Source organism: Equus quagga, chromosome 8, assembly GCF_021613505.1.
Source record: "Equus quagga isolate Etosha38 chromosome 8, UCLA_HA_Equagga_1.0, whole genome shotgun sequence".
Classification (NCBI taxonomy): Eukaryota; Metazoa; Chordata; class Mammalia; order Perissodactyla; family Equidae; genus Equus; species Equus quagga.
The window spans coordinates 44,225-60,630 of NC_060274.1; the positions used below are offsets into that span (position 1 = coordinate 44,225).

Here is a 16,406-nt window from a genome sequence, read left to right on the forward strand (position 1 = left end):
TTCCCTGGAGGTCATTCCAGCAGAGAAATTTCCAAGGCACATGAAGCAAAGTCGTGTCAGTGAGCCAATTCTTCAGGGAGTCACCTCAAAATTCAAAACACACAATTACACTTCTTTGAGATGAGGTCAACATTGTTCACTCTGGCACCAGCAAGCTACATGAGGAATGTGCGCCATCATTCTCACTGCTGACACTGAGCTGGGAATTGGGAAATGGTAGGTAAGTAAGTTCAAATGCAATAATGTTCTCTTTCCAAAATTTACTAGCTTCTTTCTTCGTTAAGCATTCCCCTGGCTGTTGTAGCTTCTTGATTAGGTTCCATAATCCTGAAACTTTGGAAAACAGTTTAGCAGTAATTTACATACCTAAACATATTGCCCAAACATTTCATTTATAGGTATTTCCCCAAGAATAATAAAAACATATGTACGTACATAGACTTGTACATGAATGTTAGTAACAGCTTTATTTGTTAACAGCCAAAAACTGTCAATAATCCAGAAATCTACCAACAGGTAAATGATTGAGCAAATAGTGGCATAGACACATAATGGAATACTACACAGAAGATTATAGAAAAGTTTTAGTTACTCAATATTCTGTTCTCTAACACTAGTGTAAATTGTGTCTATATTAATTGCATTTCTTATTGTTTGTTGATGGCATATGGACACGTAGTTGAATTTTATTAATCTTATATCAGAGACTATGCTACCCTACTATTTCTAATAAAATCTGCAAAATCTTTGGATTTTCGATGTGAATAATCATTTCACATGCAAATAATGTCAGTCTATTTCCCACTTTCTATTTGTTATGTACCAGATTTTTGTCTTATTGTGCTGACGAAGACTTGCGTTACAATGTGGAATGAAACTGGTGATAGGAATGAGCATCTTTTTCTCATCTTTGTTTTTAAAGAGAATGTGTGACTGGCATCCTTTTATGTAATTATTTTTAACTAATTCTGTTTCTTACTAGTTATAGACAAATAGGTTTTGTAATTCTTCTTGAGTCAGTTTTGGTAAGAGTTATTTCTAAAAACATTTTTTCTACATTTTCAAAGTTATTGCCATTTATTTGTTGATAATATTTTGTAGATTTTTAGCCTCCTTTTTAATCAGTAGTTAAGTCCTACTTCATTAATACTATTTATTTGCTTCTTTCCATTTTTGGTCCATATTACCTGAAGTTCAACTGTTTTGATAAACTCTTTTTCAAATATCCAACTTTTAATTTTGTTGCTCTTTCTTTAGTATAGTTTGAGGATTTTTTTCATTAATTTCCCCTGATTTTCCCTATGTATTTTCTTCTTGGTTCTCTAAACTGTCTTGTCTTCTAAATACAAAGTCCGTTTCAACTTTTCTGTTTTTCTAGTGTAAAGGTTTTAATTTTCTTTAAGAACACCATTATTTCTGCCTCCTATGATCTTTGGTAAGTAGTACATTCTTTATAGTTTAATTGTAGGTAGTTTAAAAAATTTCCAGGGTGATTAATTTTTTTAGCAAACTAGATATTTAGCAGGGTATAGTTTTAATTTCCAAATATTGTATATGACTGTGTATTTATACTTGTATCTATCTATATCTATTTCTGGATCTAGATATACCTTTTGTTGTGCTCACAGTTTTTTATAATATCACTTCTTTAAAATATGTTGAGGCTTTTTTAAATGATCTAATAATTTTGTAAGTATTCCATCTTTGCATGTAAAGAATATGTATTCTTTGTTAGATTGTAATTTTATTATGCTTCTATATGCTTTTAAAGTTGTATTATTCAGATTTGTCATACTCTTTCTGACATTGTCTGATTTACTCATCAGTAATTGATAAAAGAGCATTGTGATCTTCCACTAAGAAGTTGTGTTATTATGTTTCTTTATGTAGATTTATCTAACTTTGTTTCAAGCATTTTGAGGCTATATTATTAGATGCATATATGAGTCAGTATCATGAAATAAGGAAAGGACAAAGTCAAATGCCACAATTTAAAAGGAGTATTGTAAGAGACAATTTCCAAGGTGTGGACAGCTGAGGAAAACCGTGAGCCCTGCAGAAACCTAGGGCTGGTAAGCGTTGAATATGTTAGAGTACAGTGTGTGTCCGGAAGGCAAACAGAGTGGAAATGAGCAATAAAAAAGGGAGAATATATTATAAAGTAAAATACTCTTTGGAGGAAACTTGCATGGACCCATGAGAATCATCTGCTGTGAACCAAAGACTTTGATTTCCTCAGCCTGTTCCCTTCAGATTCTACTGACTCTCCTCTCCCTATCACCCAAGTAGGGGAAAAGGACAAAACAGAGCAAAATCAAAACAAACTGAAATAAAGAAGAAAAATGATTACTCATTGTGGCTTTTTCCCAACTCTGAAGAGTACTCAAATACTAGATGACACCTAGTAACACAAAATGGTGTACACAACTTCTAATTTTCCAATTAGCACAATTAAATATTGAGAAATTATTTCCAAATCTTCATCCTAATAGTAATGATGTTATTTTGCTGAGGAAAATATTAATGACTATCTGATGTTCTCTTTGCATATTTATATCATAGGATAGCAAAGATTTCAATATTAATTAAATATATATTAAGTACTTCAATCTTTGAGGAAATTATGCTAGCAGAGGGGAGAGAGAGAAAAACAAATATACATATTTCATGAGTGCTAAAATATTGAAGAAGTATTGAACCATTTCTGTGGTAACCCTCAAGAGATAAAATAAAAGAAGTAAGTCTCAAACCTATGTACATGTCCACTATAATAGCATTGGCTTTATTTTCACAATTACAACCACGCACATCGGCTGCTGTAAAATTCCTGTGGGAGTTTTTCCCTTTGGTCTCTCTTGTGCTTTTAATTAAAGGCATTCTCAGCAATGCTTTCCAAAAAGGTTGTTGTGAATGGAAGACTCATGGTGGAGTCAGAGGTGTTCTACATCTACTTGCTGCTTCATAATACAGTCTCAGAAAAATAAAAGGAGGCAGCCTAAAATATCACCTGACATTCAAGAAAAATGAGAAATCTTTGAGAAGTGAGCATTGTAATTAGTTTATATGTATATATTTAAATTGATAAAAAATAATTGGAATTTTCAATAAGCATTTTATATAAAATTTTGATCTTAGTAATTCAAATTTTTAGTTTAAATTCTTCTGGACTAATTTTATTGGTGGTTATTTTCAAGAAAGGGCATTCGGGAAAATCTGTGTGATAATTTGAGGGTAAATTGAGGGGTTTAAGCCTTTATTTGTATTTACAAGAAGACATTTAAGCATAATGAAAAAAGTACGAGCTTCCAACTCTTCCAGAAATTGTTGAGATACAGATTTCCCCCTAGTACTTCTTTAACTTTGGGTTCTACTTACCTTATTTGCAAAGTAGGGACAATAATACAGTAGTTTATACCTCATCATGTCATGGTGAAGATGAAATAGTTTGTAAATGAAAAGTATTTAATATAGTGCCTAGAACACATAAATACTTAGCATATGGTATCTAAACATTTTGCTGTAAATTCATCAACTAATGAAGCTATAACTTTCAATTTCACAATTTTTCTTTATTGTAGACATGATAAATGAAGAAATAGAAAAATAATCTCAAATTTACTTTGATGGATTTTTATACTATCAGTATAAGCTCATGTCCTTAGTCATAAATCCCACTTCCCAAGAATCTTATTTCAATGTTTTTTATTCTTTTCAAATTATGTTGACATGTCTTTGCAAACAATTCCTCACAGAGATTTTTCTCAAAGAATATAAAGTTTAAAGGAGAGATTTAGGTGAGACACTCTTCAACTGAAAGGTATGTGAAAAGGTGAAACCAATATTCTTCACTCCCCAAACCTTGTGTATCTAAACACACATGTGGATAGTGTGTGTGTGTGTGTGTGTGTGAGAGAGAGAGAGAGAGAGAGAGAGAGAGAGAGAGGGAGGGAGAGAGAGAGAGCAAGCAAGAACAGGGAGAGAGAAAGAAAGCAGAGTCAAAAAGTCTGAGATTTTATGGATTAAAAGAAGACCAGAAGGAGAATGGTCTGAGGATGGGACTGGGGGATATTTTTGCATGAGCTAGCTTCTTTAGAGGATTCCTGGTAGAGAGTCTGTGAGCACTGCTTTGAATAATCTTTTTTCCATATTAGTCTGTATTTTCCCAATGGATGTTCAATCATTGTACTTTAGGCAGCACTAGCCCAAATGTTAAGAGATGCTGAGGCTTGCACCAATGTTCAGGAAATATTCTCAACCAAAAGTTGCACATTCTAAGGTTTGACACTCTAGTTTTTCTACAGTTTTGTACTACAGTTTTAATAAAAATTTATCTTTAGATTTATTTACATCCTTTGATCAGATTCTTCCACATGAATAAAAACCAAATTTGGGGGCCGGCCGGTGGCACAGATGTTAAATTCGCACATTCTGCTTCTCGGCAGCCCGGGGTTCGCCGGTTCGGATCCTGGGTGCGAACATGGCACTGCTTGGCAAAAGCCATGCTGTGGTAGGTGTCCCACGTATAAAGTAGAGGAAGATGGTCATGGATGTTAGCTCAGGGCCAGTCTTCCTCAGCGAAAAGAGGAGGATTGGCAAGAGTTAGCTCAAGGCTAATTTTCCTCAAAAAAAAAAAAAGGTTTGGATATTCTCAATTTATACAAAAAACGTATTTTGCTAAACTCTATTTGAACTCAGTACAAACTTATACCAACACCCATGTTTCCTCCTTAAACGTAATGTAGTCTAATGAGTTCTTCAATCAATCCTTTTGTGGCAGAATACAAAAATCCTCAGGTAAAATCAATTAACTGATGAAAATGTTCATATCAATTTCCTTATACAACAGTTCGTTCCTCTCCACACATTTGTGGGACTACCGTTCTGTGGAGTCAACAAATTAGAATCATATTTCAATATTCTTTGCACACACTTATTTATTTTACTCTTGGAATACAGCAAATAGATCCGGTATTTTAAGTTCTACTTACCAGTTAAAGGAGGAGGCTCAGAGTGGATGAACTGCTCAGTGCTAACAGGAAAAAATTAACAGGACGTATGAGACTGGATGCTCACCTTCATAATCATTAGATGGAGGGTCTGCCTACTACATAGTACTGTTCTCCCATTGATGCCATTGAAACAATTCGCTGAAACTAACAATCTTTAACGTAAACCATGATTGTGTTGTGGAGGACTTTTGATTATGGGTAAAAGGTGATGGTTTCAACATATTCACTCTCTGCTCCTATATATTCTGCATCAAAATGGCAATACTGTTCTAAATATGAGTTAAAATCAGCAGGCCATTCTTCAATCACACTGAGTTCATCAACTTGTCAACAGAAAACAACCAGCTCTCTAAAGCATTTCTAACGTTTCAGTAATGACTTCTTAATTGTGTGTTTAGAGTAATTAGCAAAAAAGGCGAAGCTTTTATTTAATAATAGCCTGTGTTCCTATATTCAGATGCCCAGCATTCTGCCTCCAGTTCATTATTTTTTGCCTCTCCATGTTCTGAATCTTGACCAAACATGCAAAGAAGGAGAGTCACTGAAAGTATTTTCAATTAATTCAGCTATGCTCTACTATGATTGACAGCCTTTATTTTTTTATTTCAAGAATAAATATTGAGTTTCACTAGATGTATAGGATGTTTGTGTGTGACTAAAACTTTATACATAAATTATATGTAGCATGGAGATGGGGAGGGAATTGCTTAAAATCATACAGATAGTTAATGTTAGAGACAGAGATCTTTTATAGAGGTGGATGAGAGCTGAAATTTCATTTGGTCCGTGGATATTAGATAACTCCCAAAAGCTTGGAATCTGACATCAGATACAGGTTCATCTTAGGTTGCTACTTAATATATTAATGGATTGACGTAATTAACTGAATCCTCCCATTTTTCCCTGTATCTAAAATCAGCACCAGAATATTACGTACTGGACTGTTATGAATTAAATGCATGCAAAATGTTCACAGAAGTTCTAGACATAAAATATGCTCTTATTAATTATCATTTGAAATATAATGATGACCTTAATCTAAAAAGGATTTAAAAGATTAAGTATGTAATAAATCTTGTACGACCTACATATTTTTTAATGTGTAAATCTTTCCAAAACTAAAAAGAAAATGCTATTAAAGATGTATTATGTTTTGTTCATTTCAGGTGAATTGAGTTTGTTGCATACTCCGAACTCAATGCAGCCTCATGGAAAATCAGAACAATGTCACAGAATTAGCTTTCATGGAGCTTTGGGGAAACAAGCAAATAGAGCTACTGTTCTTTTTCTTGTTCCTGCTCTGTTACCTGGCCGTCTTAATGGGGAACTTCATCATCTTACTCACAATCACCTGCAGCCATCTTATCCAACTACCAATGTACTACTTTCTCTGCCACCTTTCCCTCATGGACCTCTGCTACACCTCCACTGTGGTCCCTCGGCTAATCAGGGACTTAGCTGCAGCAAGAAAAAATATTTCATATAACAGCTGTATGACCCAGCTCTTCACTTTCCACTTGCTGGCAAGTGTGGAGACATTCATCTTGGTGTCCATGGCCTTTGATTGCTATGTTGCCATTGTCAAGCCCCTGCGCTACATGGTCATCATGAACTGGCAGAGGTGTAACATGCTGATCATTATGGCCTGGGTTGTGGGGTTTTGGCACTCTCTTGCTTTACTGCTTGTGGTACTCAATTTACATTTCTGTGGTGCTAATCAGATAAATCACTACATATGTGATGTGAAACCTCTTTTGAAGCTGGGGTGCAAAGATACTCATGTTTTTAGTATCTTAGTGATTGTTAATTTAGGAATCGTGGTGGTTGTTATTTTTCTTGTCCTAGTAGCTTCTTACATACTCATATTGTATAATCTTAAGACATGCTCATCTGCAGGACGGCGCAAAGCTCTCTCAACCTGTAGCTCTCACGTAATGGTTGTAGTTTTATTCTTTGTGCCCTGTATCTATACTTATGCTCTACCTGTAGGGAGTGAGAACCAAGATAAGGAAATCTCCATGTTTTACACTGTGATTGCCCCCATGCTTAATCCTCTCATCTACACTCTGAGAAATGTGGAGATGAAAATCACCATGTGCAAGGTTTGGTCTCAAATGACACATTCAGAATTCAAGTAAATAAGGTGACGTTCATTGTGCTTTCAACCCTGTGTCCCAAGAGCATTTATCATTTGAGATGTTATAGAAAGCACACCCACTTTCTTTGAGGAGTTGGACCAAATGATCTCTGACAAGATATGACCAAAGGAAACACGTTATTTTGAGAACGCAACCAATTCTAGGTGTGACTACCTGGAGTTGAGTAATTCAGAAGTGCCCTTCTAAAACACATCTCTGATCATATCACTGCCCTTTCCAAAAATTGATATGGAATCCTACTTTCCTTGGAATAAAATCTAACCTTCTCACTTGTTTATCAGAATCTTACAAAACTGGTCTGAGTCTGACATGCTAGTCTTAAAAGTCACTGCACCTGAAGAAAGTGTGGTGTTCCAGCGACAGGCTTTGGAGTCAGGGACACTTGGGTGACTACTGACTCTGTAAGGTTTTATCTCTGTGTCTTGGCAATTTGCTTTAATTATATGAGTCTCTGTTTTTTAAATATCTATAAAATGTGGTAATGTTGTACTTCATAATGATGTAATATTACTTTGGCTAATAAAGGTGAAGTTTCTGCACAGTACTAAGTTTTAGTTTGGGAAACTCATGTTAGGTCATTTTCCTCTTTCCTTTCCTTTCTTCTTCTGTTTCCCTTTGCTTGGATGCTTTCATCCAGCTACAATGGACCCCTCTACACTCTCCAAACATCCTCTAAAATCTCTCACCTCTATGGCTTTATTTCTGTTGTCTCCCTACATATAATGCCCCCACACCTATGCTTTAGTGTCCATGCCTTACATATAATTCACACCCCTGATGGTTCCTTATTCAGGGAGACTTTGCAGATCCATAAACAGACCAAAAGTATTTCCAATTTCTGCCCTGATTTTTTACTGCAATTCAGCTGTACATTCACTCTATTTTAAATAACGCTTTGCCCTATAAGAGTGTTTCTTCTTATGAATTGTGTTTTTACAATTTGACAGAGACAGATTATGTGCTGTATCTTTATTTTCCTTTGTATCTCTTTTTCCTATCAGCACAAATTAAGACATAAATAAAGTTACTGAATTACATTCAAAGATACTATCTTCTCTTTTTATTTGACTGTATGCATTGTTCTCACATACTTAGAACTTCCCCTTTTATCTTTAACAATCATTCATTAATTGTAAAATAAGTAGTGTTAGAAAGACTAAAAGTTTAACATAAATATCATATGTCTATCAGGGAGGGAATGAAATTCAGCAGAACTCAGCCCCTATAGTCTTCTTATTTATTTTCTGCTTTAAGGAGGAACTACTATTTTAATTATTCGTTTACTCCCTTGTCCATTGAATCACATAACCCATTATCAGCTCTGTGCTTTGGTTCCCGTTTGTCTAGACATTTCTCTCTGCCCAGGAACTTGTCTTTTCTGCACTGCTTCCATACAGAATTTCGTTGTTTGAGTTGCACCTGCTCCATTGCAAAGGCAAGATCCAGGAAAACTCTAGAGACAGTAGTGTTTGTCTTTAATGTTAGACATCCTTGTTTTAATTTTTCAACTCTTACAACCTTTCATACATCTAACACACAAATGTTGTGTGTATATGTGTGCCTGTGTGTTTGACAATTGTTTCTGTGTGTGTGTGGTATGAGGGTCTTGCAGGTCTTGAGGATGGGTAAAAGAATAGAAGAATTTGATAAAATGTTTTTTTCAGCACGTTAGGGTAAACACAGAATATTTAACAAATATTATGATTGTAAGTGTGTAATTTAAGAAATTCTATCCACTTACATATGAATTTATTTGTAATCTAAAAATTCACCTTTACTAAACGTTATTAAAAGAATACATTAGTCAGTTAATGAATGCTCACACTCCACAGGACCGTTATTTATGCCCCAGGGTTGTCAGAAAACATCAAGCTGGAATAAGCTTAGGAGTCTCGGATGGAGCCTAATGGAAAGACTAGGGGGCATAACTAGCTGTAAGTGATGTAGTTCTATGCGACTTCTCCCCTCACTCACACTCCCTGCCCCTCACTCTTTTCTTCAACCCTATATCCATTTCTAGGCAACTATTGAGAGGGTTGATGTAGACACTTCTAGGCTATTCTAGTGCTCTCTTCAACCCCTGAGAAGAGCCTATGAATACAGTTACAGTATATCTTAAGTATTCCAAAACGTTCTTTCAAATAGTTCTTTCTTTCCTGTGTACCAAAATCACCGACTTTCGTATAACATTTTGATTTTACTAAATATCTCCTAAACTACCTGCTTCATCTAATATAGGAAAAAACAACATATATAGAGTTCGGTACTATCCATGGCTTCAGCATCAACTGTGGTTCTTGGAACATATCTCCCATGGATAAAGAAGGAATACTGTTTACAATGTCCTTTTTTTTTTTTTTTTTTTTTGGAGGGAGATTGCCCCTGAGCTAACATCCATGCCAATCTTAGTCTTTTTGCTTGAAGAAGATTGTCCCTGAGCTAACATCCATACCCATCCTCCTCTATTTTGTATATGGGAGGCAGCCACAGCATGATTTGAAGAGTCATACACAGGTCCACACCCAGGATCTGAACCTGTGAACCCTGAGCCACTGAAGCGGATTTCACAAACTTAACCACTTCACCACCAGGCTGGCTCCAGTATAATGTCCCAGTTTTAGTTGTAGTTCATAAAAGGAACCAGAAAATTTCTATCTATTCCATCTACCTGGAATAGGAAGTTAGTTTCTGCCATTCTTACATGTCCCTAGACAGTATTGATCTATCTTATTGGTATCTTCACTCTTATGTCATACACATGAGTGAGAAAAGAAATTTCTGTATTTTTCTGTATACTTATTAAGTTGGTATAATTCTTCTATGTTTTCTCTTATGCTGTCTATCAGAGAGAAAATGTACGGTTGACATTAAGGAGTCGATGATTTTAAAGGCTCCTTGGAAACCTGGCCTGCGCCTCGCTTACAGGGGTCCCAGCCCTGCAGGTGAGGAAGGAAGATCACTCTCTGGCAGGCCCAGGAAACTCAGGTTACTTGGGGGAGCTCATGAAGAGATGAATTCACGCAACTCTATATGTATTACAGGCAAGGTCTGATGGTGAGTCCTTGCTTGACATCCTAGCTGTGAGAGGCTTTTAAAGGTTCAATCTAACATTTTTTATAAAAAGTCCCAGCAACACAAACTCAAAAAAGAGCCTATATGGTCATCGCTATACTTGCTGCACTTACGTAAATAATCAAACCAACTTTAATGATATCAGAATTATTTTGCAAGCAGATTAGTCTTAACTTGATTTCTATCTTTGATAGAAGTGATAGTGATTTCAGAAAAAAAAGAAAAATTGTTTCAACAAAAAAACTATATCATACCCTTGTTGGTATTAAATTCTGGACCTATTTACTGTCTTTGACGTATGTCATCTGCCTATAAATTGGACTGTATCCCGAAATCTTCTAGTTCCGTCTAATATCTGGCAACAGTTCTCTAAACCAATATTTCCACATTTTCTCCCATCCCTCTGACTTGGAGCCACTAAAAGTTCAAACTGGTCTTTTCCCAAAACCTTGCAAGCTGAACCTGAACAATTTGGTACAAACTTCAAAGGAATCACCACAACAGCTCATATTTGGCCAATTTTTATGCCTATTGCTCTGTGGGTCACACAAAAAGTTAACTAGACTTACAGTAATCATTTTTCAATATAACTAGTTATTATGTTGTACATCTGAAATGAATATGTTATATGTCAATTATATCTCAATAAAAATCTTACCAAAACATGCCATGACATACTAGATATTCAAACTGCAAACCAGGAAAATCTGTCAGATTGCCACTGCCTGTTCCTGCTCCACCTGAAGATGCTTCAATCCTCACATTTAGAAATCTTCTTGACTGACTACTCTCTGGACTCAAAAACTGAGTTTACAGTTTGTTTCAATTATTAAACTTTGTTTTTCTTTTGTTTCCATAGAAATATTCTTCATTACATGCCTAATTGTTCTCACCATATAGAGATCTAACTTAGGTGGGTACCTACTCTCACCTATACCACTGCCTCCTGAAATGAGACACAATTATTTATCTAGACTGAACAATTATCAGGACTGAAAGTGATTCAGTGATTTATGGGACAATCTATCAACTCAGTTTCTGGACTATGAAACTTCTTAGAGGAGTTTCATATGGGGAATTGAAAAGTTTCAAGGCATACTACCCCCAGGATAACTCCCTGGCATGTTAAAAATGTCAAGCTGAAGCAATTTGAGAAAAGGCAGGTGTGGGAAGAAGTGGAATGTTTAAAACTTTCCCCTGAAGCAGATCATAAACCGTCTTGTGAAAGGTGCCTATACCCAGAAGACTAGGAGAAACAGAGAAGAACCTGAATGAACAAACCCTGTTAAGTTTCCTCCCAGTTTACTACACTTAGTTCATACTCTTCATTCTTATATCTTTCCAAGACTTCTCACTCTTCATCAAACTTCTCATAAAAACACTCAGGCTTGATGATATTTTTGGGTCTTAATTTCCTTATGAAGGCTTCCATGTTACATAAAACTTATATTAGTACATGTGTAAGCTTTTCTCTTGTTAATCTGTCTTTGGCTACAGGGCTGCTAGCCAAGAACTAAAAAGAGTAGAAGAAAAATGTATTTTTCCTCCTCTACACAAATTTTAACCTTGAACTATCTACTCTGTGTTTACAATGGAAAGAAGTGATTTCCTAATTGAGTGACTAAAATTGATATCACTAACAGTAAAACCGCCCATCATGAAGTGCTTCCTGATGTTGCAATATGTAAAACATATCACCTTTGAAGGGCTCTTTTCAAAAATGGTCAACAAGAATCTAATCAAACCTCAGCTCACTCTTCCAGTTTTCAGAAAAACAGAGGATAGAAGAGTGTATTTAATAATACTATATGAAAAACCATTGGACAAATCCAGAGTGTGGAATATTCTACAAGAAACTGTCTTGGACTGTTCAAAATTCAACATTTTATGGGAGAGTGGCCAAGTGAGAGCTCTAGATAAAAAGGGACTAAAGATGCATTATATATTCACAATTACATTATAAACTACAGGGTATCTGGAAATAACTCTCATCAGAAAAATATTTTGGGGGTTAAATATTTTTAAAGTTATTTAAGAATACAAAGAAAATGTGAGACTACTTATATTATATACATTGTACAGGGATAAGAAGACTCAATAATGCATCAGTTCTCCCCAAATTATCATTCAGTTTTTATGTGAAATCTTAAAATAGTGTAATAAAAATTTAAATTTTTGTTTTAAATTTATGTTAGCTGAAGAGTCATGAAAATTAAAATAAAAAAAGAGAATCAGGAAGTAGAGTATAGGCCTTCCAAATATCAAGATTTCTATAACATTGTTGCCATTAAAAGAGTGTGGTTGTCTGGTGATAGTGGTGGGGTTCAGGGCAGTCTGCCCCAGAATGGGCCACTTTGGCATGTGGAATGTTTCAAGCCAAACAAGATCAAACCCCAACAAACTCAAGGAGAGCTTCTTACCTCCTCTCTAACTGCCTAAAAGATTTTAGATAGAGGGCCTCTAGCAGGAAGAGAGTTATCATCAGAGATAACTTTTTGCATCACAAAGACTTATGTACATGGTATGGCAAACATTTGTTTACCAAAGTTTGCTCTTCCCATCTTCCTGTGAGTTGTCTTTCTATTCCTTTGAAGTCCTAGACCCCCTACCCGTTCTCTTTAGCTCAGAGTGGCATATAAGCCTCAATCACCTGACTGTTGGGGAACCCCATACTTCTGGGGTAGCCATATGAACAAACTTAATTTTATTTTTTATCTTGTTAATCTGTCTTATGTCAATTTAATTATTATACCAGGTAAAGAACCAAGAAGGGAAGAAAAATTTGTCTACCCTACAATAGGAAATGAATCACAGAAAGAGAAAGCAATCAATTCGTAAGTATGAACTAGAATATAACAGAGGAGTCATTACACATCAGTGGAAAAGGAAGAACTAGAGAAGAAAATGATGTGGACAGAATTAGAATTAAACACTTTAAAAGTCCACATTACACTGTACACAAAAATAAATTCAAATGAATTGAAAATCTAAATTTGATCATCAGAACCTCAAAATATTTCAAAGAAAATAGACTATTTCTCTGATATGGTCAGGAAAGAATTACTTAAGCAAACCCGAAAAGCAAAAGCCCTAGAGGAAATCATTTGTAAATATGATTGCAGTAAAGTTTAAAATTTTTTACAAGACAAGTACACAACAAACAACGTTGAAAAAAAGGAAGGATAATCTCAGAGAATGTGTTCACAAAATGTATAACAAATAATCACTTACTAGAATGTATAATACATGCTATAAAGTAATTTAATAGGCAAACAATTTAATTAAAAATAAAGTATATAAGTGCAAAATTTATAAAAGACACTTAAAGGCAAATAAACACTGACATGGTGGTCAAATTCACTAAAAATCTAGAAAAATCACATTAAAATTAGACTGAATACCCTTTTACAGTCATCAGATAAAACTTTCAAGTACTGATAATACCAAGTGTTGGAACAACATGGAGAGATGAGAATGACCCAGAATTTAAATTCATTCAAATGTTTTGAAAGACAACTGGCACTATTCAGAGAAGTTGAAGATAGTCACGCTCTATACTTAACGTCTCTAGGTATATTTCGCTGAGAGTTTACTATCATTATCTTCAGAGAGAAGTGGCCTAGTCTTGTCTTTGTAAAATAAATTGTGATCCTGAAAAATTGCAGGCAAATTAAATATTCATTGAAAAGAAAAGATTAGTAAATGGTGGTGTCATCATATAATGCCTTACTCTGTATATTAATTATATAACATACATAAATTCAGGTTAAAAACAAAAGCATATATCAATGTTGATAATAGTTGAAAATGCAAAAAAAATTGTCACTTACCTGGAATAATTTAGGAAGGTAAAATTATTGATTCATAGTGATTGAGGTTGTAAAAACGCTATGATGGAAAACTAGTAGAGTAGTGATGATATAAACATCCCCCTGCTCGGTAGGCTGGTATGGTACAGCTGTAGAGCATCCTGTCAGCCTTCATTTTCTCACACCACCCTGCAGCTTGCATCAGAGTAGTTATTTTGCTGACATCTGACAGAAAATTGATGCACATCATTCCTCCTCCTCCAGAGAATCCATTGTCTACAGTCCTGGAATAAGTCATTACCAATTAAATGAAGTTACACTTGAGAGAAAACTATTTTCCTTTCCTGATACAGATCATTTTCATGAATACAAACATCAAGAATAAATTACAGTAAAAAAATTGTTAGCAATTGTACCAGAAACTGGGTACTGTCATCATTGTTCAATGCAGAGGGGGATTCTATACGTGTCCCCAAATTGCCCTCCATAATGTTTATCAAAAATTACTCCACAGTAGGTTGTTTTAAATTTTTCCAATATCAATGCACAGTTTTGTAATATAAAGATTTATATATTTTCATTGTTGAAAATTCAACTCTATTTTAAGAATAGGATATTGCAGAGCTATGGCACTGAAAAACTTATGAAATGGCTGTGATATACACAGTTTTTGATACTTTTGGCCAATTTCTGAACGTAATACTTTATTAATTTATGCATTAAATTCAAACTTTCTTCTCTTGATTGCCATACTTTTTTAGGATTCTTATTTTTTATGGTTCTTTAACCTGAACCATTCACTCATGACCAAAAAGTTAAGTACTAACTCGTTTTTCTAAAGAATATTATTCTCCCTGATGAAAACACTATCTCTTCTTTAAATCCTCTTCTTCTTAAAGACCCTTTTCAAACTTCTTCCAACTGGGAAGTGTTCAGTCTCTATTCTGATTACTGATTTTCATCATCTTTCCACTTCTTATGAAATGTCTAGTTTTATTAAGCATCGATGGTGATACTGTACAAGATATTTTCAGACCATTTGACACAAGCAAACTTGAACTAAGCAGGTTAGAAAGACACCACAAAGGAGAACTAGAAATTCTTTCATTTGTATTCTATCCCTTGAATTGCTTTGTATAGTGGCTTAATTCTTAGTGGTTTTCTAATGAATGCTATAGATAGTGATGTACTTTGAAGATAAAATTCAATTCTCTAGTAGAATTTGTAAGCTTGCAAGTGATTGGACTTGAAGAATATTTTAGAGTTCAGAAAACATTTTTATAGATGCACCATGGCATGTGTTTTCACTCTTCTGTTAGTTCTGTCCTAGCTCAATCAGCCAAAAGCCACTAGGGACACAGCTGTAGTCAAGCAAAGTCATGTTTGTGGAATCACTGCTATCGCAAAGGCTACAAATGACAGGGATCATCAGTTGTCTCATTAGACAAAATGAAAGGGAGAGTTACTATAGATTTGGGGGAAGAGTGGAGGTTAGGTAAAATTTAAAGAAGGAGAATTTTTATAAATTCTATGCAAAGCAAGGCTCCACGTAAAGGTCAACATCATATCTGGACTATAGACTGGATGCAAAGGTTCTTTTTCTTGGAACTACAAATTTAAGATAGATGAGGAATTTTGTGCCTACAGACTTCTTATCTGAAGCTCTGAATCTGGCTTGGAAAGTGAGATCATATGCTTGTGTCAAAGTAAAGTGGGTGCTCCTGGAAGGATGGTGTACTTCATTCTTACCCATATAATTTGAAAAGCAAAGTCTTTAAAAATCTAAGATTTTAAATAAGAAATTATCTCAGTCAGTAAGAAAACACTAATCACTCAAAGAAGGAAGTCTTTATGATGCTTTAAAAATGCAACTTGTCCTTGGGTGAAATTATTCCCTGTTAAATTTTCAGCTGGCTTTTTCTTTGCCTATTATCTTCATCCGATAAACAGTCAGGAAGAATTGTTATTTTCTTATTCTGAGATAATTTAGAATTTTCAACTACAACATGCTTTATATTACTTAATTATTTTTTACGTAAAGTCATTTGTCTAATTGTATTCTGCTTGATTCGTTTTAAGAAGTTTTTTTTACAAATTCTTTTAACTTATTGAATACTTGCATCTGCTAATAACTCTCAGCAAGACAAAATACCTAGATTAACATATTTAAAACCCAAAGAAATATCCCTTTACTGTTCTATCCAATAACTTTACAATTTATTTTTTTAAAACAAATGATGGAAAAAATCTGTAACTACCCATTTAGAAAGATCTAACAAAAGACCAGGTCTTCTTGAGCCTTAAGTACTCAAGAGAGAAAATTAACATCACCTTCCCCCAGAAGATTCATGCGCACA

The 16,406-nt window shown here is 34.7% G+C and overlaps 1 protein-coding gene across 3 annotated transcripts; it reads left to right on the forward strand.

Annotated features, from left to right (window-relative positions):
* Positions 1-8,174, forward strand: LOC124243854 (olfactory receptor 4P4-like). 3 transcript variants are annotated; one of them, XM_046669915.1, is made up of 2 exons: positions 1-220; positions 6,176-8,174. In XM_046669915.1, the coding sequence occupies exon 2, from the start codon at positions 6,218-6,220 to the stop codon at positions 7,145-7,147; it is 930 nt and encodes a 309-aa protein (XP_046525871.1). In that variant the 5' UTR covers positions 1-220; positions 6,176-6,217; the 3' UTR covers positions 7,148-8,174. The 3 variants fall into 3 exon arrangements, with proteins under 3 accessions (XP_046525871.1, XP_046525870.1, XP_046525872.1); XM_046669914.1 differs by having other exon boundaries at positions 1-216; XM_046669916.1 differs by lacking the exon at positions 1-220 and adding an exon at positions 3,803-3,817.
* Positions 8,175-16,406: the final 8,232 nt, after the last annotated feature.

Coding starts and splice junctions, on each gene's coding strand:
- LOC124243854 (XM_046669915.1), top strand. CDS start 6,218: ATGGAAAATCAGAACAATGTCACAGAATTAGCTTTCATGGAGCTTTGG.